Here is a 23210-nt window from a genome sequence, read left to right as displayed (position 1 = left end):
CCCCTCTCTCTGCCTGCCTCTCTGCCTACTTGTCATCTCTCTCTGTTAAATAAATAAATAAATAAATAATCTTTAAAAAAAATTAAAATTTAAATTAAAAAAAAAAAAAAAGAGTAGAATGCTCTACTGACTGAGCCACCCAGGCTCGCATGTAGTCTGTCTTTTCACTGTTGATCCTGTCCTTTGATAAACAGAAATTCTTAGTTTCGATGTAGTCCAGTTGATAAATTTTAACTTTTGTTTTCCTGTGCTTTTAGTGTCCTAGCCAAGAAGTTACTACCAAGAAGTCATGAAGATTTCTTTTAAGACTATCTTAGCTTTTAAAAAATAATAATAACAAAATAAAACCTATTTATTTATTTATTTATTTGAGAGTGAGACTGCTCATGGGTGGGGAGGGGCAGAGAGAGAGGGAAAGACAGTCCTAAGTAGACTCTGTCTGTACTGAGTGGGGAGCCCAACTTGGGCTTGATCTCATGACCCTGAGATCATGACCTGAGCCAAAACCAAGAGTAGATGCTCATCTGACTGAGCCATCCAGGTGGCCCTAAGCGTTTTGAAGTTTTAGGTCTTAGGTCTTTATAGTTCTATCTCTTAGATCCCCTAAATCTTTAATCCATTTTGTGTTAAATCTTGTATAAGGTAATACTTTCACATGTGGATGACCCAGTTTTCCCAGGACTACTTATTGAAGAGACTCCTTTCCCCCATTAAAAGGTCTTGTTACCCTTGTTGAAAATTATTTGACCAGGGACACCTGGGTGGCTCAACTGGTTAAGCATCTGTCTTGGTTCAGGTCATGATCCCAGGGTCCTAGGATTGAGTCCCACATGGGGCTCCTTGCTCAGCAGGGAGCTTGCTTCTCGCACTGCTTGTGCTCTCTCTCTGACAAATAAATAAACAAAATGTTTGACCATATATGCAAGGGGTATTTTTCTAAGAGCTCTATTCTATTGGGAGTTTATGTTTAATGAGGACAGAGTTTCAGTTTGGGAAGATGAAAAATTTCTGGAGATGGATGGTGGTGACGGTCGTACAAAAAATGTGAATGTACTTAATGTCACTGTACACTTTAAGATGGTAAATCATGAAAAAATAAAAATTAAAAATAAGAAAATAAAAAATAAATAAAATGGTCAATCTTATGGGTATTTTACCACAATTATATAAAAATTCTTAATAAAATAAACATTTTCAGATAAGCAAAGTCTAGGATAATTTGCAGCCAGCAGCAGACACTTACTCCAAGAAATGTTAAAAGAAGTTCTTCAGCCTGGAGGGAGAGATGAAAATGCAAACCTATAGGAAGAAAAAAAGTACACTGAAAATGGCAAGTATGTGGGTAAATATAAGATATGATTGTTCTTTTTTTAAACTGTTTTAAAAAGTAAGCTGGCAGATGATATGATACTTTATGTGGAAAACCCAGAAGACTCCACCCCAAAACTGCTAGAACTCATACAGGAACACAGTAAAGTGTCAGGATATAAAATCAATGCACAGAAATCAGTTGCATTTCTTTATTTTTTTTTTTTAAGATTTTATTTATTTATTTATTTGACAGACAGAGATCACAAGTAGGCAGAGAGGCAGACAGAGAGAGAGGAGGAAGCAGGCTCCCCACTGAGCAGAGAGCCCGATGCAGGACTCGATCCCAGGACCCTGAGATCATGACCTGAGCTGAAGGCAGCGGCTTAACCCACTGAGCCACCCAGGCACCTCTTTTTTTTTTTTTTAAAGATTGTATTTATTTATTTGACAGAGAGACAGATCACAAATAGGCAGAGAAGCAGGCCGGGGTGGGGGGCGCAATCTCCCTGCTGAGCAAGGGACCCTGAACAAAGGATCCCAGGACCCTGAGATCATGACCTGAGCCAAAGGCAGAGGCTTAACCCACTGAGCCACCCAGGCGCCCCAATCAGTTGCATTTCTATACACCAACAAGAAGACAGAAGAAAGACAAGTTAAGGAGTCAATCCCATTTACAGTTGCCCCCAAAACCTTAAGACACCTAGAAATAAATCTAGTCAAAGAGGCAAAGAATCTATACTCAGAAAACTATAGAATACTCACAAAAGAAATAAAGGAAGACACAAAGAAATGGAAAAACATTCCATGGGGCGCCTGGGTGGCTCAGTGGGTTAAGGCCTCTGCCTTCAGCTCAGGTCATGATCCCAGGATCCTGGGATCGAGCCCCGAATCATGCTCTCTGCTCAGCAGGGGGCCTGCTCCCCGCCCCCCGCCTACCTCTCTGCCTACTTCTGATCTCTATCAAATAAATAAATAAAATATTTTAAAATATATACATAAAAAAAAGGGAAAAGCATTCCATGCTCATAGATTGGAAGAAAAAATTGTGAAAATGTCTACCTAGAGCAATCTAAAATATCATCAACTTCTTTCAAAGAAATGGAACAAATAATCTTAAAATTTGTATGAAACCAGAAAAAACCCGAATACCCAGAGGAATGTTGAAAAAGAAAAGTAAAGCTGGTGGCATCACAATGCCGGGCTTCAAGCTCTATTACAAAGCTGTGATCACCAAGACAGCATGGTACTGGCACAAAAAAAGACACATATATCAGTGGAGCAGAATAGAGTACCCAGAAATGGACCCTCAACTCTTTTTTTTTTTAATTAAGATTTTATTTATTTATTTGACAGCCAGAGATCACAAGTAGGCAGAGAGAGAGAGAGGAAGAGAAGCAGGCTTCCCGCTGAGCAGAGAACTCGACACAGGGCTTGATCCCAGGACCCTGGGATCACAACCCGAGCCAAAGGCAGAGGCTTTAACACACTGAGCCACCAGGCACCCCTGGACCCTCAATTCTATGGTCAACTAATGTTTGACAAAGCAGGAAAGAATGTCCAAAGGAAAAAAGACAGTCTCTTCAACAAAAGGTGTTGGGAAAATCGGACAGCCACATGCAGAAGAATGAACTTGGACCATTTCTTTACACCACACACAAAAATACACTCGAAATGGATGACAGAACTAAATGGGAGAAAGGAAATCGTCCAAATCCTTGAGGAGAACACAGGCAGCAACCTCTTTGACCTTAGCCACAGCAACTTCCTTCTAGAAACATCGCCAAAGGCAAAGGAAGCAAGGGCAAAAATGATCTATTGAAAAAAGATGCATCTAAAATAAAAAATGTGATTTTTCTAATTAACAAAATTTATAATATAACCCATTTGTTTTCATCAACAGTATGCTAATAGTGGTTGAAATAATTTCTTGATCCATAATAATTTTTAAATACAACTTCATGGACCCTGCAAATAAAAAACTATAACTTCAACATTAAAAAAATGAGCTATTGAGATTTCATCAAGATAAAAAGCATTTGCACACTGGGACGCCTGGGTGGCTCAGTTGGTTAAGCAGCTGCCTTCGGCTCAGGTCATGATCCCAGCGTCCTGGGATCGAGTCCCACATCGGGCTCCTTGCTCCCTAGGGAGCCTGCTTCTCCCTCTGCCTCTGCCTTCCACTCTGTCTGCCTGTGCTTGCTCTCACTCTCTCTCTGACAAATAAATAAATAAAATCTTAAAAAAAAAAAAAAAAAAAAACTTTTGCACAAAAAAGGGAGACAGTCAACAAAACCAAAAAGACAACTGACAGAATGGGAGAATATATTTGCAAATGACATATCAGATAAAGGGCCAGTATCCAAAATCTATAAAGAACATATCAAACTCAACACCCAAGGAACAAATAATCCAATCAAGAAATAAGCAGAAAACATGAACAGACATTTCTGCAAAGAAGACATTCAAATGGCCAACAGACAAATGAAAAAGTGCTCAACATCACTAGGCATCAGGGAAGTACAAATCGAAACCACAGTGAGTTACCACCTCACACGAGTCAGAATGGCTGAAATTAACAAGTCAGGAAACGGAAGGTGTTAATGAGGAAAGGGGAGCTTCCTACAGTGCCGACAGGAATGCAAGCTGTGCAACCATTCTGGAAAGCAGTATGGAGTTTCCTCAAAAAGTTGAAAATAGAGCTGCCCTACGACCCAGCAATTGCACTATGGGGAATTTACCCCAAAGATACAAATGTAGTGATCCGAAGGGGCACCTGCACCCCAATGTCTATAGCAGCAATGTCCACAATAGCCAAACTATGGAAAGAGCCTAGATGTCCATCAACAGATGAATGGATAAAGAATATGTGATACACACACACACACACACACACAATGGAATACTATGCAGCCATCAAAAAACAAAAACCTTGCCATTTGCAACGATATGGATGGAACTAGAAGGTGTTATGCTAAGTGAAATAACTCAATTAGAGAAAGACAATTGTATGATCTCACTGATTTATTATTAATATTATTTTAAGTAAGCTCCACATCCAACATGGGGCTCGAACTCACAAACCTGAGATCAAGAGCTGCAGGCTCTACCAAATGAGCCAGCCAGGCGCCCCAGGAACATTTTATATTTCCCTTATATTGTCCCCTGTGTCTTTCAATAGGTCCCTGGTAATGACTCATTAAAATAGCTTCGATTACTTAGCATTATATAATATAATACAATTCTCTTTTTGCTTCACTAAATGGGACTGTGCTACTAATGGGGATTCATAAACTTGTTTATGACTTCTAGACAGATTTTCCCCCCACATCAGACAGGTCATGTGCCAGTGTTGTGATAAGCTTTGAGGGTAGTACAGCTCACACAAGCATAGCATGAACTCCCAGTAGTCACATCTAGGAGGTATAAAAGTATCTACAATCTTTTTAATAGACTTTCAATTTTTAGAGTGGTTTTAGGTTCAAAGCTACATTGAGTGGAAAGTACAGAGATTTCCTCTACATCCCTTGCCCCCACACATCCATTGCCTCCCCCCATCAACATCGCCACCAGAGCAGGACACTTGTTACATTGTGAACCTACACTGATCCGTCATTATCATCCAAAGTCCACAGCTGACATGAGGGTTCACCTGGGTGTTGCCCATTCTAGGGGTTTGGACAAATGTAGGATCTATATCCACCAGGATGGCATCACATAGAATATCTTCTACCCTAAAAATCTTCTGTGTCCTCTTGATCTCTCCCTCCCCCAACTCATGGCAACCACTCATCTTTTTTTTTTTTTTTTTAAGATTTGTTTATTTGACAGACAGAAATCACAAGGAGGCAGAGAGGCAGGCAGAGAGAGAGGAGGAAGCAGGCTCCCCGCCGAGCAGAGAGCCCGATGCGGGGCTCACTCCCAGGATCCCGGGATCGTGACCGGAGCCGAAGGCAGAGGCTTCAACCCACTGAGCCACCCAGGCGCCCCAACCACTCATCTTTTTTATTATCTCCATGGTTTTGCCTGTTCCAGATGTCAAACAAGCGGAATCATATAGCAGGTAGTCTTTTCAGATTTCTTTCACTTAGTTATATGCATTTAAGGTTCCTCCGTGTCTTCTCATGGCTTGATAACTCATTTCTTTTTAGCAGTGAAAAACTCCCCATTATCTGAATGGACCACGGTTTATTTATCCATCCACCTCCTGAAGAACTCGGTTGCTTCCAAGTTTTGGCAACTGCTATGGACATCCATATGCAGGTTTTCTTGTGGACGTAAGTCTTCAGCTCCTTGGAGTAAACACCAAGAAGCAAAGTTGCTGGATGGTATGGTTATATTATGGTTAGTTTTGTGAGAAACCATCAATCGGTCTTCCAAAGCAGCTGTGCCATTTTGCATTCCCACCAGCAATGAATGTGGGTTCCTGATGCTCCATATCCTCGAGAGCATTTGATGTTGTCAGTGTTCTAGATTTTGGGGGTTCCAATACGTGTAAAGAGGCATCTCATTGTTGTTTTAGTTTTTATTTCATTGGGGTTACTTGATGTAGGGCATCTTTTCATGTGCTTACTTGCCATCTGTTCTGAGTCTGTTAAAATCTTTGGCCCATTTTTTTAAAGGTTGTTCTCTTCTCATTGCATTTTTCTTTAAAGATTTTATTTATTAGAGCGAGAGAAGGAACACAAGCAGAGGGAGTGGGAAAGGGATAAGCAGGCTCCCTACCAAGCAGGCAGGGAGTCCGATGCGGGACTTGATCCAGGACCCTAGGATCATAACCCAAGCCAAAGACAGATGCTTAATGACTGAGGCACCCAGGTGCCCCTTATCATTGCATTTTAAGAGTTCTTTGTATATTGTGGATAATAATCCTTTACCAGATATGTCTTTTGCAAATATTTTCACCCAGTCTGGCTTTTCATTCTCTTGACAATGTCCTTTGCGGGGCAAAACTTTTTAATTTTAATGAAGTCTAGTTTATTGGTTATTTCTTACATGGATCATGCCTTTGTTGTACCTAAAAAGCTTGGGGCGCCTGGGTGGTTCAGTGGGTTAAGCCTCTGCCTTCGGCTCAGGTCAGGATCCCACCGAGCCTGCTTCCCTTCCTCTCTCTCTGCCTGCCCCTCTGCCTACATGTGATCTTTGTCTGTCAAATAAATAAATAAAATATTTTTAAAAAAAAGTCATCACCATCTCCATGATCATCCAGATTTTCCCCTATGTTATCTTCTAGGGGTTTCACAGTTTTGCATTTTACTTGTAGATCTATGATCCATTTTAAGTTAAATTTTGTTGAGGGTGATCGGTCTCTGTCTGGATTCATTTTTTTTTGCATACAGATGTCCAGTTGTTCCAGCACCGTTTGTTAAAAAGACTCCTGGCTCCATTGTATTGCCTCTTCTCCTTGATCAAGCAGTTAGCTGTTTTTATGCGGCTCTATTTCTGGGCTCTCTATTCTGCTCCACTGACCCATTTCTCTATTCTTCATCAGTACCATTGGCTTGATTACTATAGCCTTATAGGAAGTCTTGGAAGTTGGGTAGTGTTGGTCCTCTTGAGATAGGGAAACTGAAAGACTGCAGAGAAATCTGCTTTTTCCTCCTTTTCCTGCTTCCATTCTTTTTAATTACTTTCTCCTAATTCTTTTTTTTTTTTAAGATTTTATTTATTAATTTATTTGACAGACAGAGATCACAAGTAGGCTGAGAGGCAGGCAGAGAGAGAGGAGGAAGCAGGCTCCCTGCGGAGCAGAGAGCCCGATGCGGGGCTTGATTCCAGGACCCTGGGACCATGACCTGAGCCGAAGGCAGAGGCTTTAAGCCACTGAGCCACCCAAGTGCCCATCCTGCTTCTATTCTTGCTAGGACCTACACCCCTACTTTTACACAAACCTCAGAAGGCAAATAGTGCATATCTTCCTTATAAGGGATAAGGAGTTGACAATTTCTCTAGAATAGATGACATCTAAGAAAGGACCAGGTGAGAAGGACCACACAAGCCATCACATGCATATTCCAGATCACTGGTGCAAGGCATCGACACCAAGATTCCCCAGTTCCAAGGAAGAGCACCCAGGACTCATCTAACCAGTTCCTGGTTGTCTAAGGGGACACAGACACCAGACTATAATCCTCAGTTAACACCCCTTTGCAGAGAAAAAATTTGAACAAAGATGAGACTCTCTTTCTTTTCCAAGTTTCCCAGACATTCTGTCTGTACCCGCACTGTCTCTATACTTTCAATAAACTCTCCTCCCACCGGCGATGCTGTCCCCATTTGATGACTCCTCAATGTATCCTGGGACTGTCCTGGCTGGTCCTACAGGACCCCTCCAGATTCTCAGACCTGGCCTGCCTACATCACTTCAATACTGAGTTGACTATTCTTTTTGCCTCTACATACAAACTCTAGAACATGTCAACATCCACAGAAGAACTTATGGGATTTTGACTGGGATTGAACTGAATCTATAGACCAAGTTGGAAAGAATGGACATCTTGGCAATATTGAGTTTTCCTATTCAAAAACATGAACTATCTCTCCATTTACTTAATTCCCCTTTAAGATCTTTCATCAGAGCTTCACGGTTTTCCTCATATAGATCTTACATGATATAAATTTTTTAAATGTGACTGATATGGGGGGCCTGGGGGGGCTCAGCATCCGACCCTTGATTTCTGCTCAGGGTCATTTCTGATCTCAGGGTCATGGGATGGAGCCCCACATCCCTGCTCAGCCCAGAGTCTGCTTGTCCCTCTCCCTCTGCCTCTGCCCCTCCCCGTGCTCTCTCTCTCAAATAATAAATAAATAATCTTTTTTAAAAATGCAACTGATGTATTTAACACGAAGTCTCTCCATGTAATTTCCATCTGTCATTGAGGTCAGGATCATATATGTCTTTAAGCAGCAGATGGCCCTGACATTTGCAGGTATGGATATGAGAAATGTTCAAGAAGAGAAAGAAAATCTGGTTTCATTACAATCTCAATTCCAGGTGTAGCTCAGCCGCTAACTTGCTGCATGACCTCTGGCAAAACATTTATTTCCCTTTCTAGGCCTTCATGAAGGGGTTAGCTTAGACCAGTGGATCCCAAAACTGACCCAAGGCTCAAGTCCCAAATATTTCTTCAATAGGTCCAGGGTGGGACCTGGAGAAATCTGCTTAATTAAAATCTTCCCTGGTGGAGTACCTGGGTGGCTTAGACGTTAAGCGTCTGCCTTCAGCTCAGGTCATGATCCCAGGGTTCTGGGATCAAGCCCCGTGTCGGGCTCCCTGCTTGACGGGGGCCTGCTTCTCCGTCTCCCACTTCCCCTGCTTGTGTTCCCTCTCTCACTGCGTGTCTCTCTCTGTCAAATAAGTAAATAAAATCTTAAAAAAAAAAAATCTTCCCTGGTGTTTCTGATCTCTGGGATCCACTGACCCATTTGAAGTAAAGGAGGTTCCCGAATTTTCACAATCTTGGGACATCTAGTGTTTCTATAATCGTTTCATGACCTCCTAGGCCTACAGAAATACCTACTAGTTCTGTTGATTAAGTACAAACAAACAAACAAATTCAATAAGTATTTATGTCCTAAGAACTTAATGGCTGTTTGACACCACACACCTTCTCAAACCTTGGAAGCAGGACCCATTTCCTGTTTCACATTCATCTAGGCACAATACTTTTCTAAAAAAAAATTGTTCAAGATTTTATTTATTTATTTGACAGCGAGACAGAGAGAAAGCACAAATGAAACTGCAGGCAGAGAGAGAGGGAGAAGGAGGCTCCCCGCAGAGCTGGGAGCTCGATGCGGGGCTTGATCCCAGGACCCTAGAATCATGACCCCAGCAAAGGCAGCCACTTAGCTGACTGAGCCCCCCAGGCGCCCCCGCACAAAACTTTTTTTTATCACAACCACCACCACCACCTCAGCTTTGCACAGGCAGGAGGTTATCTAAAGGAATGTAATGTGAGCTTGCATTGAAACGGCCTCAAGCCCGCAGCTTTGTGCAGTATCAGACCGATGTCCTTTGTGGAATGGGCTGAATTGTGTCCCGCCCCCTTTCAATTCCTGTGATCAGATTCTAACCCCAGTATGTCAGACTCTGACTGTATTTAGGGATAGGCCGGTAAAGCCATAGTCAGGGTAAAACCAGGTCCCGCAGGTGGGCCCTCACCCAGTCTGACTGGTGTCCTTGTAAGAAGAGATGAGGACACAAATGTGTGCACACATTTGGTGAAATGACCACATGAGGGGCGCCTGGGTGGCTCAGTGGGTTAAAGCCTCTGCTTTCGGCTCAGGTCATGATCTCAGGGTCCTGGGATCGAGCCCCGCATTGGGCTCTCTGCTCGGCGGGGAGCCTGCTTCCTCCTCTCTCTCTGCCTGCCTCTCTGCCTACTTGTGATCTCTCTCTGTCAAATAAATAAATAAAATCTTAAAAAAGAAAGAAAGGAAGAGAGAGAGAAATGACCACATGAGGACACTGCGAGAAGACGGCATCTGCAAGCCCACGAGTGAGGCCCCAGAGAAAGGAAAAGCGGCCGTCGCTTGAATCTTAGGCTTCTGACCCCCCGGGGAACTGCGAGAAAATAACTCTCGGCTGTTTAAGCTGCACCATCTGTGGGATTCTGTTCTAGCAACCTAGCACACTAGCACACGCACACACGAGGGCCAGCTAGCACATTTTCTGGAGACATCATAAACCTAAATAAACCCTTCTGCCCTAATAACACACCTCATTCTTTGCTTCCGCAGATAACAGTGTGCAGTCAGGAGAGAAGGCCTGAGGCCGGTGATTTAGGCGACCAGCTTGGAGGCGGTCGTGGTGTCTCAGAGAGAGCCAGTCAGGAGCCGGAGGACAGGAGCCGTGGGAATGCAGAAAAGCGGACATATGGGGATATATTTAGTGGCGAGAAGTACTTCTGCTTCAGGATTTGCAGAAGGAATTGTGAGTGGCAGAGAACAGATCCTAGCTTTTTGTTAATAATATAGTTGTATTTTGGATGCCTGGGTGGTTCAGTGGGTTAAAGCCTCTGCCTCTGGCTCAGGTCCTGATCTCAGGGTGTGGGGATCGAGCCCCGCATCAGGCTCTCTGCTCGGCGGGGAGCCTGCTTCCTCCTCTCTCTCTGCCTGCCTCTCTGCCTACTTGTGATCTCTGTCAAATAAATAAATAAAATATTTAAAAATAATAATAATAATAATATAGTTGTATTTGTATCATGACTAGAGTCTTTCATTCCATGAGTTTTATTAAGAGCCTCAAATTGCCATGCCATGTCCAAGGTGCCAGGAAGCAGAGGAGGGCAAGATAAGGGATCTGCTTTCACTTAAAATTAAGAGGGTGGCTGTTGGGGCACCTGGGTGGCCCACGTGGTTGGGTGTGTCTGCCTTTGGCTCAGATCATGATCCTAGGTCCTAGGATTGAGCCCTGAATTGGGCTCCCTCTCCTTCTGCCTCTCCGCCTGCTTGTGTTTTCTCTGTCTCTTTCAAATGAATGAATAAAATCTTTAAAAAAAAAAAAAGGTGGATATTGTTTTTCTCAAAATTAGAACAAATAATGCTAAAATGTGTATGGAACCACAAAAGACCCAGATTGCTGGAGGAAGAAGAGCAAACAGGAGTTATCACAATCCCAGGGTTCAAGATAGGCTCCGAAGCTGTTGTACTTGTAGTAGCATGCAACTGGCACAAAAACACACACGCAGATCAATGGAAGAAAACAGAGAGCACATGGGGCCCTGGCTAGTTCATTAGTGGAGCATGTGACTCTTGGTCTCAAGGTTGTGAGTTTGAGCCCCATGTTGGGTGTAGAGATTACTTAGAAATAAAATCTTAGGGATACTTGGGTGGCTCAGATGGTTAAGCATCTGCCTTTGGCTCAGGTCATGATCTCAGGGTCCTGGGATCGAGCCCCTCATCAGGCTCTCTGCTCATCGGGGAGCCTGCTTCCCCCTCTCTGCCTGCCTCTCTGTGATCTCTCTCTCTGTCAAATAAATAAATAAAATCTTAAAAAAAAAAAAAAAAGAAGTTGTATTTTCTACTGATTGAGCCAGCCAGGTACCCTTGACTAATATATACATTTTATAAAAATTTAAATAAGATTAACTAAAGATTAAAATATATATTCCAATATATATATTTTTGAAAGATTTTATCTATTTGAAAGAGAGAGAGAGTGCATGCACAAGTGCAGGGGAGGGGCAGAGAGAGAGAGAGAGGGAGAGAGAATCTTGAGCAGACTCTGCACTGAGCATAGAGCCAGATGTCAGGCCGGATCCCAGGACCTGGGATCATTACCTGAGCCTAAATCAAGAGCCAGACGCTTGGGGGCACCTGGGTGGCTCAGTGGGTTAAGCGTCTGCCTTCGGCTCAGGTCACGGTCTCAGGGTCCTGGGATCGAGCCCCACATCGGGCTCTCTGCTCAGTGGGGAGCCTGTTTCCCCTTCTCTCTCTGCCTGCTGCTCTGCCTACTTGTGATCTATCAAAAAAGAGTCAGATGCTTAACTGACTGAGCCACCCAGGTGCCCACCCTAATAGAGATTTTAAAGAGATCAGTCAGGCTATTATGTGTAAAATAGGTTTTAGGCTGGCAAGCGAGGCCACTGGGAAAATAGTTAGACATCTATTAGGACCGCGGGCAGAAACTCATGTTCGCTCATCTGGCATGGCAAGCCAAGGAGGTAAGAGGGCAGATTTGGGATACGTTTCAGATACAGATCAACTAGGCTGGTACTTTATATGGCAAGTTCTGCTGTACAAAGATCCAGATAGTCTGCCTAGACCTAGTCACAGGTGTTTAAGTTTGCAAGACAGACTTAGATTTGCAGCCCTAAGGCTTTAGATCAGATGGATGTGGACTTGAACTCTGGCTCTACCACTTAGTCACTGTGTGACTTCGTACAAGCCATCTTCATAGCCTCCTAACCCTGTAAAATGGGGATAAAAATATTTAGCTCAAAGGGTACATAAGGTAATGCGTACAAGCCCCTCGCAGAGAATCTGGCCACACAGGAAGAGCTCGGTGGATGACAGAGGTTAGCATTTTTATCAGTTACTGGACACTTCCACAGTCATTCCAATTAACTAACTGCAACAGTTCTTCTCCCGGCCTCCCTGCTTCCGTTCCACCTGCCCCAATCCCTCCTCCGCTGGGCCGCAGACCCCCACCTACAGCACATACCTATCACCTCCCTGCCCTTTCAAACACTGTCGTGGCTCCCACTGCCCACATATTAACACGCAAATGTCTTAGAATAACATCCAAGGCCCTTCAAACTTGGAACCCTCCCTGCCCACCTATCCAGCCTGGCTTATAGCCATGTCAGAATTTCCACCTGATGCTTTTTCGTAAGTAACACCTACTTGATCCAAGGATCGGATCAATGGTGAGTCCCATATTAATCCCTATGTGTGCATCTATCACAGGAAACCAATGGCATTTTCAGACTTAATTGTCATCAGTAGACGAAAACGCTCCTCCAGGGGACCTGGGTGGCTCAGTGGGTTAAGCCGCTGCCTTCGGCTCAGGTCATGATCTCGGGGTCCTGGGATCGAGTCCCGCATTGGGCTCTCTTCTCAGCGGGGAGCCTGCTTCCTCCTCTCTCTCTCTCTGCCTGCCTCTCTGCCTACTTGTGACCTCTCTCTGTCAAATAAATAAATAAAATCTTTAAAAAAAAAAAAAAAAGCTCCTCCAATTCCATTTGCCCACGGAAGTCCCACATTTTTGCTTCACACCACTCTTTTGGAGACGTCAGGATCGGACCACAGGAACAGCTGCTGTTGCCAGGCCCCCGGCACCCCTCATATTTAGAAAGAGGGCTGATAAACATTCCCATGGATTTACAAATGCTTATCTCCTGTCCTACACCAGAGGGAGTGGGCTATTTTTTTAGAAGCCTTGCTAATTGATTTTAAGGTGATCAGCTGAAGCGAGCAAAAGGCATGGTGGGTTGTCATGAGGATTCGATAAAATACTTGAAAGCACCTGGGGTAAGTAGACATTCATTAAGTATCTGTTGACCCTGAACCTGGGTCAATGACATGAAAGGTGTGGTTTAGTGAAAAGTTGTTTTGGCACCGGGAGGACGGGTTTACTTAGTCTTCTTAAGCTTAAGCCTCAGTTCTTAAAAAGATAAGAATGCCTCCTGCCTTTTAAGGTTGTTGTGAGGATAAAGGTGGTTACAGGATAAAGGAAAACACTTATGCCAGAAAACACCTGCCACACATCACAGACCTTAGGAAACACACGGCCCATCTTCCCTTTCACAGGCCCAGAGGGAGAAAAAATAAATAAATAAAAATAGCATCTCTCAGGAGACTTGTCAGCGCTCGTGGTGACAGACCTGTGTAGACCCCTCTTCACGCCTTAAAATGGGCGTGTGATAATTAACTCCCAATTAACTGTATACACCCAGAAATGGTATCACCAAATTAACTGCCATCAGTTCATAAACAATTTAGGCTCCTTTAACGGATACAAAAATCCCTACTTACATTTCTCATGTTCATCCCAAACGATTTGCTAGGAGGTGGACCTGTCAACAGGAAGGACAAAATTATTACTATTTGTTACCAATGCCCTCAGAATAATCATTACTCAGAAAACCCAAAACAGTTGAAATTTTCTGTATTCAGTCAACAACTCCCTCTCAGTTTGGGCTTTGCCTAAAGGACTCCGCATAGCCCAGCCCAAACCTGAAAGAAACATTCATAGTCATAGCTCCACAGTGGCCATTTGGGTTTCTGGGCTAGAGGTGCTGGAAGTTGGGGAGGGCTAGGAGATCCAGCAAAGGTATCATTCTAGACTAGCAGATGATGAGATCACAGGATGTTTGAGTTTCTGAGCTTTATGCCCATCCAAGGCAGTTATCCTGAAAAACCTCTGATTTATTCAATAGTGATGCAGGGGTCACTGCTCCCTGACCTAACAAACCTCTCTAGGACACAATTCCTTCGTCCGTCCAAGGAGGCTAAGAAAAAAGCTTACTTGGGGAGTTCATTGTGAGGCATTATCTATGACAACGTAACTGAAAGTGCTTTCCGCGTTGCAAAGCACTACTTACAGATTGGTTATTAGTTTTTCTAAGTCGGGACATTTTTACGGAGGAGGAAAGTGTGGCCTATTTAAAAAAAAAAAAATCAAACGTCTTCCCCAGGGCGATGAGGGCAGAGCTCGCTCAGTTACTGCCACTCACCAAACCCTTCCCGGTTTTCAAAGTACACGTTTTCCTCAGCCTGGCGCACTGGGCCAAGAGCCAAAAGTCCCAGGTTCGCATCCCGGCTCTGCCTCTTCCACAGTCCTAGGGCACCTGCTTTGTGTCCCGTGTGCCTCGGCGGCCGCCTCGAGAAAAAAGGGTGGTGACCGCGCCCGGCCAGCCTGAGTGCTTAATAATGGCAGTTACGCTTTGTCTGCCAGCTCATCACTCCCTTTCCCGCTCCCCCGCGCACCGGGGTTGCAATCAAAGCCGGGGCACTTTAAGGGCTCGCTCAGGGCAGGGCTCTGTGCTCGAGGCTCGGGCCCGGGCGCAGCCCCGCACCTCCGAGTACCTAAGACAAAGGGGGGAGGGGTCTCGCCGCCCCCCGCCCCCAGGGGCGCAACCCCAGGGCGGTGTCCCAGCTCCGCCACCCCCAGCTCGATGGTTCCCGGAGGCCGGCTGGCCGCTCGGTCCCCGCGCCTCGGTCCTACGCGGCCGGCACGGACCGTCCCCCCCACCCCTCCACCCCAAAGCTGGGGCCCCGCAGTCCAGGCGAGCCCGCGCCGCGCTCCTCCCAGCTCCGGCCGGGCTCGCTCGGGCGGGGGCTGCAGCCTCCCAGCCTCGGGGCGGGCGGGTCGGCCGCGCGCGCCGGGAGGCGGACCGCGGGGCGGGGCGGGCGGGAGCGCCGGCGGTTGGCGCTCGGAACCGGCGCGCGCCCCCGGCCACGTGGCCAGGGCCCCGCCCCGCCCCGCGACCACCGCCTCTCCCCACCGCCGGCCCCTGCACCTCTGCGCGCGGACCGCCTGGGGCCGGAGCAACCCTTTGCCGTCCCATTTTGCAGAGGAGGCGAGCTCAGGCCTGCCCAGAGTCACCGGTCGCGGGCCGGCGTCAAAGCGATTAGCACCGTGCGGGCCTCAGGCCGGGGCTCGGAAAGCGTTGGGCTCCTTTCCTTTAGATCACATTGGCAGAGAAGCTCTATGAGGACAGGAACTGTGACGCCCTTTTTGCCTCCTCCCCCAAAGGTCTTGTAAAGTAATTGGGGGGGGGAGGCCAGGCAGAAGTGGATGATTTGGTATAGAAAAGAGCACCCAGCCTGCAAATTGGTGATGCAGGGGAGTTAATCCATCTAAGTTATGGGCTAGGATACCAGAGGAGCCCAGCTGCAGCGGAATCCAGGGGAGGGATGATGGACTTAAGGGGCAGTAGGACTAGAAAGAAGGAGAAATATTTGAGGTGGGTTTAGGAGAATTAATGGGATTTGCTGGCGGATAGAAAGGATGGATGGAGAGGGAGGAATCAAGAAGTTCCCTGAGTGGTTTAGTAGTGCTGTGTACTGAAGTGGGGGAAACTAGAAGAGAAATAGGTATAGGGTAAGGGAATAAAGTGTTCTATTGTGTGGTTTATGATGCAATGTGCAGTTGTCATCTGTAAAGATGGGTCTATGAGTCTGGAGCTCAGATGACACACACATGGGCTGGAGATGTGAACTGGGGGCATATAAAGGCTATTTACCATACTAAAAATAAATGAGCTCACTTATGGTGAGAAGTAAAGTGAAAAAAGGCAGGCCCAGGGTAGAGTCCTGGAGAATGCAAATACTTGAGGTTCAGGCCCTACAATGGGGAGAGAACTGGCCAGAGAGGCAGGAGGAAGACCAAAGGGATCCCAAGAAAGGACAGCGTGTTGCGAAGGCTGGAATGATCATCTGTGCCAAATGCTGCAGAGAGAAGAGAGGTGTGGCTGTGCAGGGGAGAAGTTGTATGGGAACTTGACAACAGTTTTGGTGGAGGGTGGGGACAGATGGAGAAGCAGAAGGGGAGGTAGTATGTGCAGACAAGACTTTCAAAAAATTGGGGGTGGAATGCAGGGGACAGAGGAGGTGGGTTTGAGGGATTTATTTGTATAGTTGAGGACATAAGGACATATTTGTGTTGCTATTGGGAATGATCCAACAGAGTAAGAGAAATCAACTGACCCAAGAGAGAGAGAGAGAGAGAGAGAGAGAGAGATGGTGACTCACGGATAGGAGGCCCTGGAAAGAGAGGGGTATATGAGGTGCATGGTTAAAGGCACGACTCCAACCAACTGAAAAGAGTACCTGTGCTACAGCGTGAGACCCAGGCCCAAGAGCTCTGTGGCAGAAGGAATGACCACATGGTTCCAGGGGCCACTGTCGCTTAGCAACCTGTGTTCAGTAAGATGTTTCAACTGAATTCCTAATTAACAGTCATTTCAACTTACTAACAGTTCCTGTTACTGGGGTGCACACTCTGCTTCTTTCCCTCTCCCAAAGTCTTCAAACTCTTTTGTTGAAATGCTCTAAAACTGATGGAAAGCTTAAATTTCTACTCTCTTGTACTGTGGACACAGGTATGCATCACGATGTGAAAACTGGGAACTCTCACGCAGTCTTGGAGGGTGCCAAAGAATGCGGGATACAGATCTCCAGTTCAGAGCTCTCCAGTGAAGTCCAACTGCCTTCCTGCCCTCTTCCCCACAGGCATCTCCGACTAAGTAGAATCCTTAATACCGTCTATTCAACCACAGAACCTCATTCATTCATGCCACAGTTTTTAACTAGTAGAGATGATGCTTCCAGCATCTATCCATTTGACATGCCTTCCAAGAGTCATTCTGGATTCTTCACTCTCCTCACTCTGTACAGTTAATTACTGCCTCCAACACATTTCTCAAAAATTCTACTTTTCTGCATGTCCTCTGAGTCTGCCATGGTCCAAGCCCCCATCATCCTTCATTGGGATCGTTACAAGAGCCTTCTCACTGCTGCTTCTCTCAATCCATCTCCAATCCATTCTCCACACTGCAACCAGAGAATGGTCTTTTAAAGCATAATCAAATCAATTTACTACCCCGCTTAAAACCTTCAAAGGTTTCCCATCACATTCTTCTGCCAATGAGCTGTTCGCCACCCTCCCTAATTTCTGTGTCTCTAGAATGCCTTTTTCCCAATGAACTTCCTATCCTAATTGGCTACTTCTCATCAGGCAAGTCATAACCCCTTCTAGGCACTCCCTTCTCTAGCCTCCATCACAGCTCCCTGCCATGTACCTTCTCAGCTCAATCATACATTACGTTTTCACTGTCTTCCTGCAGGAGGCAGTGAACTGTATGTGGATGGACAGAGATGTTCACCTGTGTCTTCCCAGAGTCCAGCACTGTGCCTGGCATGCAGTAAATAAATATTTGTTGAACAGCATGATTTGCTATGAGCATATTCCCTGCCTGTAAAGTTTATGGTTGTACTTTTTTTTTTTTTAAGTAAGCTCTACACACAACATGGGGTTTGAACCCATGACCCCAAGATCGAGTTGCATGCTCTACCAACTGATCCAGCCAGGTGCCCCTGTGGTTGTACTTTTTAAATTAATAAAAGGTTAAGCAACATATAAAGGAGATTCTTCTTGACTGTTTTATCCTTCTCGTTGCTGCCCTTCTGGTGTCTAAAAGAATGATGATAACCACCACTGACTGCGCCCGGTGTAAGGCAGGCACTGCCTGTTTCTTATTTCTAGTTCTTACAACCCAATGAGATGATCCTATTATTTCTACTGTACAAAGTAAAACCTAGACTCTGTTTCTCATGCTTGATGTTGAATCTGGTTGGTTTGAAATATTTGGTTCATATTTCATTTGAAATCATGGAATTTTTCAAGTTGAATGAGATTAACTGAATCCAGTTTATTTCATGAAGAAGGTGAGGCCCAAGAGGGAAGGCTGAAGTCTCCTCATGAAGGAATGGGGCCCAGAACCCTTTTAGGGGCAAAACAAAACAGTTCTCCAGGGTCAGAACAGCAAGCTACCTAATCCAGTGCTCTGCCTTTAAGAAGCATCCTGTTGTAATCCTTCAAGTCTTATTATCTCTTATCTATTATTAATAAGACTTACCTAGATAAGTCTTATTATCTATCTCTCTAGTCACTGATCCTAGTATATGCTAGGATCTGTTCTCAGCTCTGGAAATACAGTAGAGAACAAGACAGGCTAAGTCCCTGCCCTTGTGCCGCTTACATCCAGTGGTGGGATATAGACAATAAAGAAATAAACGAACAAGATACTTTAAGACAGAAACAAGTATTATAAAGAACTATGAAATGGGTGAAGGGATACAGAGTGAGGAGAGGGAAAAGCTACTTTTTTTTTTTTTAAGATTTATTTATTTATTTATTTGACAGAGAGAGATCACAAGTAGGCAGAGAGGCAGGCAGAGAGAGAGGAGGAAGCAGGCTCCCTGCTGAGCAGAGAGCCCGATGCGGGACTCGATCCCAGGATCCTGAGATCATGACCTGAGCCAAAGGCAGTGGCTTAACCCACTGAGCCACCCAGGCACCCCAAAAAGCTACTTTAAATAAGGTCCCTAAGGAGGTGACTTTGAGCTGAAATTTGAAAAATGAAGATCCATCCAGGAGAGCCACAGAAAGAATGTCCCACACAAAGAACATCGAGTGCAAAGGCCCTAAGGCAAATTCAAGCTTGGCGGTCCAGAACAAGGAGTGAGTGGACCGACGCAGTGAAAGGTGGAGATGGTAGCACAGGAGCAGGTTGAAGAGAAAGCAAAGGGTCTCTCAGGGGCTGGTGGAATGTTTGAATTTTATTCAAAGTGCAAGGGGAAGCTAGCAGAGGTTTCTAGCAAGAGGATGAACATGATCTGGCTTATGGTTTAAAAGATCACCTGTATGGATTAAAGAAGGTGAAAACTCAAACAGGGACCGTTGGAAGGCTGTTGCAGTGAGCTGGTGGCTTCTATTTGCAGGGTAGTGGTATTGGAGTACAGGCTGTATTTTGGTAGTAGAACCAACAATGCTGATTGATAGCATGAATATGGGATTGGTAGTAGAAGGGGTTGAAGAAAGAAAAAAATCAAAGACTTTCACGTCTATGTGGTGGACTGCAAACTGAGACATATTTTTAATATATTCAGCCTCCACTTATTACATTTAGATTCTTTTTTTTCCTTTGTCTATTTTTTTAAGGTTTTTGTTTTGTTTTTAGTAATCTCTACACCCAGTGAGGCCGGAAGCCACCACTCTGAGATCGGGTCCCACGATCCTTTGACGGAGCCAGCTAGGCACCCCTATATTTAGATCTTAATTAATTATAGCGGAGCATAGCACGGGGAAAGAATTTGAGCTAAACCTTAAATTGCAAACGTGTGCGATCTCGGAAAGAGCTACTGTTTCATCTTTGATAGGGTGATTGGCTGTCTCCAGATTTGAGCTCTTTGTAGATCTCACCGAAGCACCTAGAACTGAGTGTTTACGGAGGTTGTGGGACGTCCAAAATGAGTGAGGCAGAGTGCCTCATATTCAAGGTTTCAGTCAGGCGATGGTGATGGAGGGGCAGCGTGGCTGGATTTTGAGCATGAGAGACATTCATAGCGCTGGGCATAAGAGCATTCCAGTTTCTGCCTGAATTGGAAATGAGTCTCTCTGCGAGTCATCCTGGACCAAGAGCACCTTAAAATTCTTCTAATCAGGAAGAATGCGATGTCATTCCTGGTGCCTGGAACAGCACCTATGTGCTCAATAATTGTTTGATAAAGAATGGGGTAGGGGCGAGAGGAGGAGGTTAGCGTACAGAAATGAGCTCTGCCCCCGCGCGGGCAGGGCCAGCGCGCACGGATTTTCACATCGCTATAGCAACGTACGCTTCCACGCGCACCCACAGGAGAACTACAAGTCCCACAAGCGCCCGCGCCTTCCCCGCCCCTAGGGCCAGGGGCGCGGGCCAGCGCGGAACCGGCTTTTCCTCCTTCCTGCAGTGTGATTGGCTCGCGGCTCTGGGAGGCGGCCAATGACTGCGCTGAGGAAGAGCCGCGAGGTCAATATGGCTTCCTGCACCTGGTGACGGTTGAAGAAACGGTGTTAGGTCTCATGGAGAAGACTCGGGGCGTCGAGGTGAGAGGGAGGGGATTTATCGTAACTGGGAAAGGGAACCCCGAGAACCTCGCACGTGGGGCCGATCTTTAGGTCTTTTAGCGACGGCTGGAGGGTGGAGAGTGGAAAGATGGATAAACTGAGGTAGTTAGGCTGAGCAGGGCCAGAGGCGATTGGCCTTGCCTTTTGCGCCCATCCTGCCGGGGCCGACGTCTGGCGGGCACTTCAGGGCGGAACAGCTTCCCTGGCCTCCCTGGCCTCCCTGGAAAGGGAACTGGGTTCAGGATCTGAGGGCTCCTGAATCTTCTTTGTCCTCCCTCCCTCGTGGTCGTTTCTTGGGGGATTAGGGGGTCAGTGACATCCTGGTGGGACGTGAGGGAGAGGAAGGTTTCGTAAAACTACGTGTCTGGAGCGTTCACGTGCATAATCGCCCAGGGTACTCACAACAATCGGTGTCACTGTTTCGCTGTTACGGTTAAAGTAGCCGAGGCTCGCAGACAGGTGGTGACTCCCCAGGAAGGCCACACAGCTGTAAAGCGAAGGAGATGGGCACTCAGTCTTGCAGGCTCCAGAACTTCTCCCACTGTCCTGTAACCTGTCCCCCACTCATCCTTGAGTCATTTGGCTTCTGGTCACCTTACATTTACATTCGGTGTCTTTTCTGCTACATTTGGGCGTGTCGTTGTAAACATGAAATGAAATAGCTAAAAAAATTCTATAAGGGACATGGAGGCTAAGAATAATAGTCCACACTTCTAGAGCTGTCGCTAACTGCTGGAAACAGAACTAGGCTTTACATATCTCGGTCTTCGTTCTAGTCATCTAAAGAAGGCTTGCTGTTATCTCCGTTGTACTGATGAAGGCAAGGTTCCGTACATGGCACAAAATCACAGTTAAGGGGTGGAGCCAGGATTCAAGCCCAGGCAAATCTGGTTTGAAAGCCCAGGCTTTTAGCCAGTAATAATTGCCAACATGTATCAAACACTTGCTACATGCAAGTCACTGTTTTGAGCGCTATACTTGCATTAATCCTTATTCCTCCCTCAAAGCTTCTGAAAGAGGTGGTATCCTCATTTACAGATGTGGAAACCGAGGCGGGAGAGATTGACTTGCTGTAGATCATACAGCTTGTCGGCACCTAGAGATGGTACTTGAGCCCTGGTCTGGGACCTTTTCTCCTAAGTGCCAGGTAGATTGATACACAATATCTCATTTACATTTCACATCCTGTGAGCTAACTACTTTTCCTGTTTCCTAGATGAGAAAGTTGAGGCCCAGAGGGATTCAGTGACTTGCCCAAAGACCACAGCTAGTTAGGATCAGAGCCAAGTCCAGAGCTATGGTACATACCACTATGCTCTAACTAGTGTGTCATCTGTTTCCCAGATCCTCCTTAGGGCAGTCTGCATTCCAAATTAACTTTTCTGTGGCTGCAATTGTTTCAGAATTGAGATTGTTTTGGTGCACGTATGCTGAAGAGGGAAGGATGATTTTCCAATATACATCTCCCCCAGAAAGTCTTCATGAGATAACTTAGAGTATTTTCACATCATTGTATTCTATGTGAATCATGTTAAAATGTCATCATTTACAAATCCACAGGAGGAGGTTGGTGAATTCCAACACCATTTTCTGTCTTATTAAGCTATTCTGATAAGTTGCAGTTAAGAATTGTGTAAACGAGAGTGGTGATCCTGGTGTTTGCCAAAGGGGTATTTGATTCTGCCTGATACTTAGCCTAAAGGTGTTGACCCAAGAATTGGAAAGTGAGCTGACAGCAGACCTGCATCCTTCTTCCTCATACACTAGCTAGACCTGATTTCTTCCTGCCTGGTTTGTGTCATCCTTCCCGTAGGAGACTCCATCTTCAGAACCTATGGAAGAGGAAGAGGAAGAGGACGACGACTTGGAGCTCTTTGGTGGCTATGACAGTTTCCGGAGCTATAACAGCAGTGCAGGCAGCGAGAGCAGCTCCTACCTCGAAGAGTCAAGTGAAGCAGAAAATGAAGATCGGGAAGCAGGGGAGCTGCCCACCTCCCCCCTGCATTTGCTCAGCCCTGGGACTCCCCGCTCCTTGGATGGCAGTGGTTCTGAGCCAGGTGCTTTTAGGGTGTCCCCTGAAGACGGGAAGGTTTCAAGAGGCGAGGGAGGAAGAGGAGGATATAGGCCATGTGGGCAGAGCTGTCCAGGTGTAAAAGCTGTTTGATCTCATATCTAAGGGCCTATGAGAGAGAGAGAGAAGTGCCCCAGGGGGCATTTCCTGCTGCAGTCTGATTTGAAATCGCAATTTCCTTTGTCTTTCATACGACTAATACTTACTTGGCACACGTTAGATGCCAGTCATTAATATGGTGCTGCTTTTACATTGGTGTGAATAGCTGGTTGATTTTTAAGCCTAGATTTTGAGAAGAACACCTAAAATGTTCTCATTTACTCTCCGGGAAAGGACAAGAAATAACATGTAGGTTGGATGTGGTTGGTGGGGGTGGGGTGGAAAATACAGAGTAAAGTGACTTCCTGGGGAGAGAATTACTGATGAAAATCCCCATAGAGCATCTGGAAGCCAGTGAATTTCTGCGCTGTGCTGCTTGGACAGCTGCTGGATCCCTGTGTCAGGCCTGCTATGTATGGATTGCCTATGAGGAGAGACAGGCTAGATGTCTATGAGGACATACCTGTCCCTTAGTGCTTGCCTTTATTTTTTTTTTTTAAACTTTTTTTTTTTTTTTTTTAGATTTTTTATTTATTTATCAGAGAGAGAGAGAGGACGAGAGCAAGCACAGGCAGACAGAATGGCAGGCAGAGGCAGAGGGAGAAGCAGGCTCCCTGC

The 23210-nt window shown here is 45.7% G+C and overlaps 1 protein-coding gene, 1 long non-coding RNA gene and 1 other non-coding gene across 4 annotated transcripts in view; 1 reads left to right on the top strand and 2 right to left on the bottom strand.

Annotated features, from left to right (window-relative positions):
* Window positions 1-1265: 1265 nt before the first annotated feature.
* On the bottom strand, window positions 1266-15099 carry LOC101686533. Its single transcript, XR_006607835.1, has 3 exons — window positions 14487-15099; window positions 13786-13826; window positions 1266-1299 (listed from the first exon to the last, which is right to left on the bottom strand). It is a non-coding gene; the product is annotated as an uncharacterized LOC101686533 (long non-coding RNA).
* Window positions 4637-4743, bottom strand: LOC123393119. Its single transcript, XR_006607849.1, has one exon. It is a non-coding gene; the product is annotated as a small nucleolar RNA U13 (small nucleolar RNA).
* A 5169-nt stretch (window positions 15100-20268) lies between the features above and the next one.
* L3MBTL2 (L3MBTL histone methyl-lysine binding protein 2) overlaps window positions 20269-23210 on the top strand; it is a 20179-nt gene continuing 17237 nt past the window's right edge. The window contains exons 1-2 of one of the 2 annotated variants that reach the window (XM_004771263.3): window positions 20269-20401; window positions 22236-22479. In XM_004771263.3, the coding sequence (XP_004771320.1) occupies window positions 20378-20401; window positions 22236-22479 (268 nt within the window). In that variant the 5' untranslated portion in view covers window positions 20269-20377. Of the gene's footprint in view, window positions 20402-22235; window positions 22480-23210 lie in introns of those variants that run through there. The other variant, XM_013045172.2, reaches the window with a different exon arrangement.

The sequence above is a fragment of the Mustela putorius genome, unplaced genomic scaffold, assembly GCF_011764305.1.
Source record: "Mustela putorius furo isolate JIRA1106 unplaced genomic scaffold, ASM1176430v1.1 tig00000738_pilon_pilon_pilon, whole genome shotgun sequence".
Taxonomy (NCBI): Eukaryota; Metazoa; Chordata; class Mammalia; order Carnivora; family Mustelidae; genus Mustela; species Mustela putorius.
The sequence above is the reverse complement of the archived record's forward strand: the minus strand, read 5'-3'. Positions and strand labels throughout refer to the sequence as shown.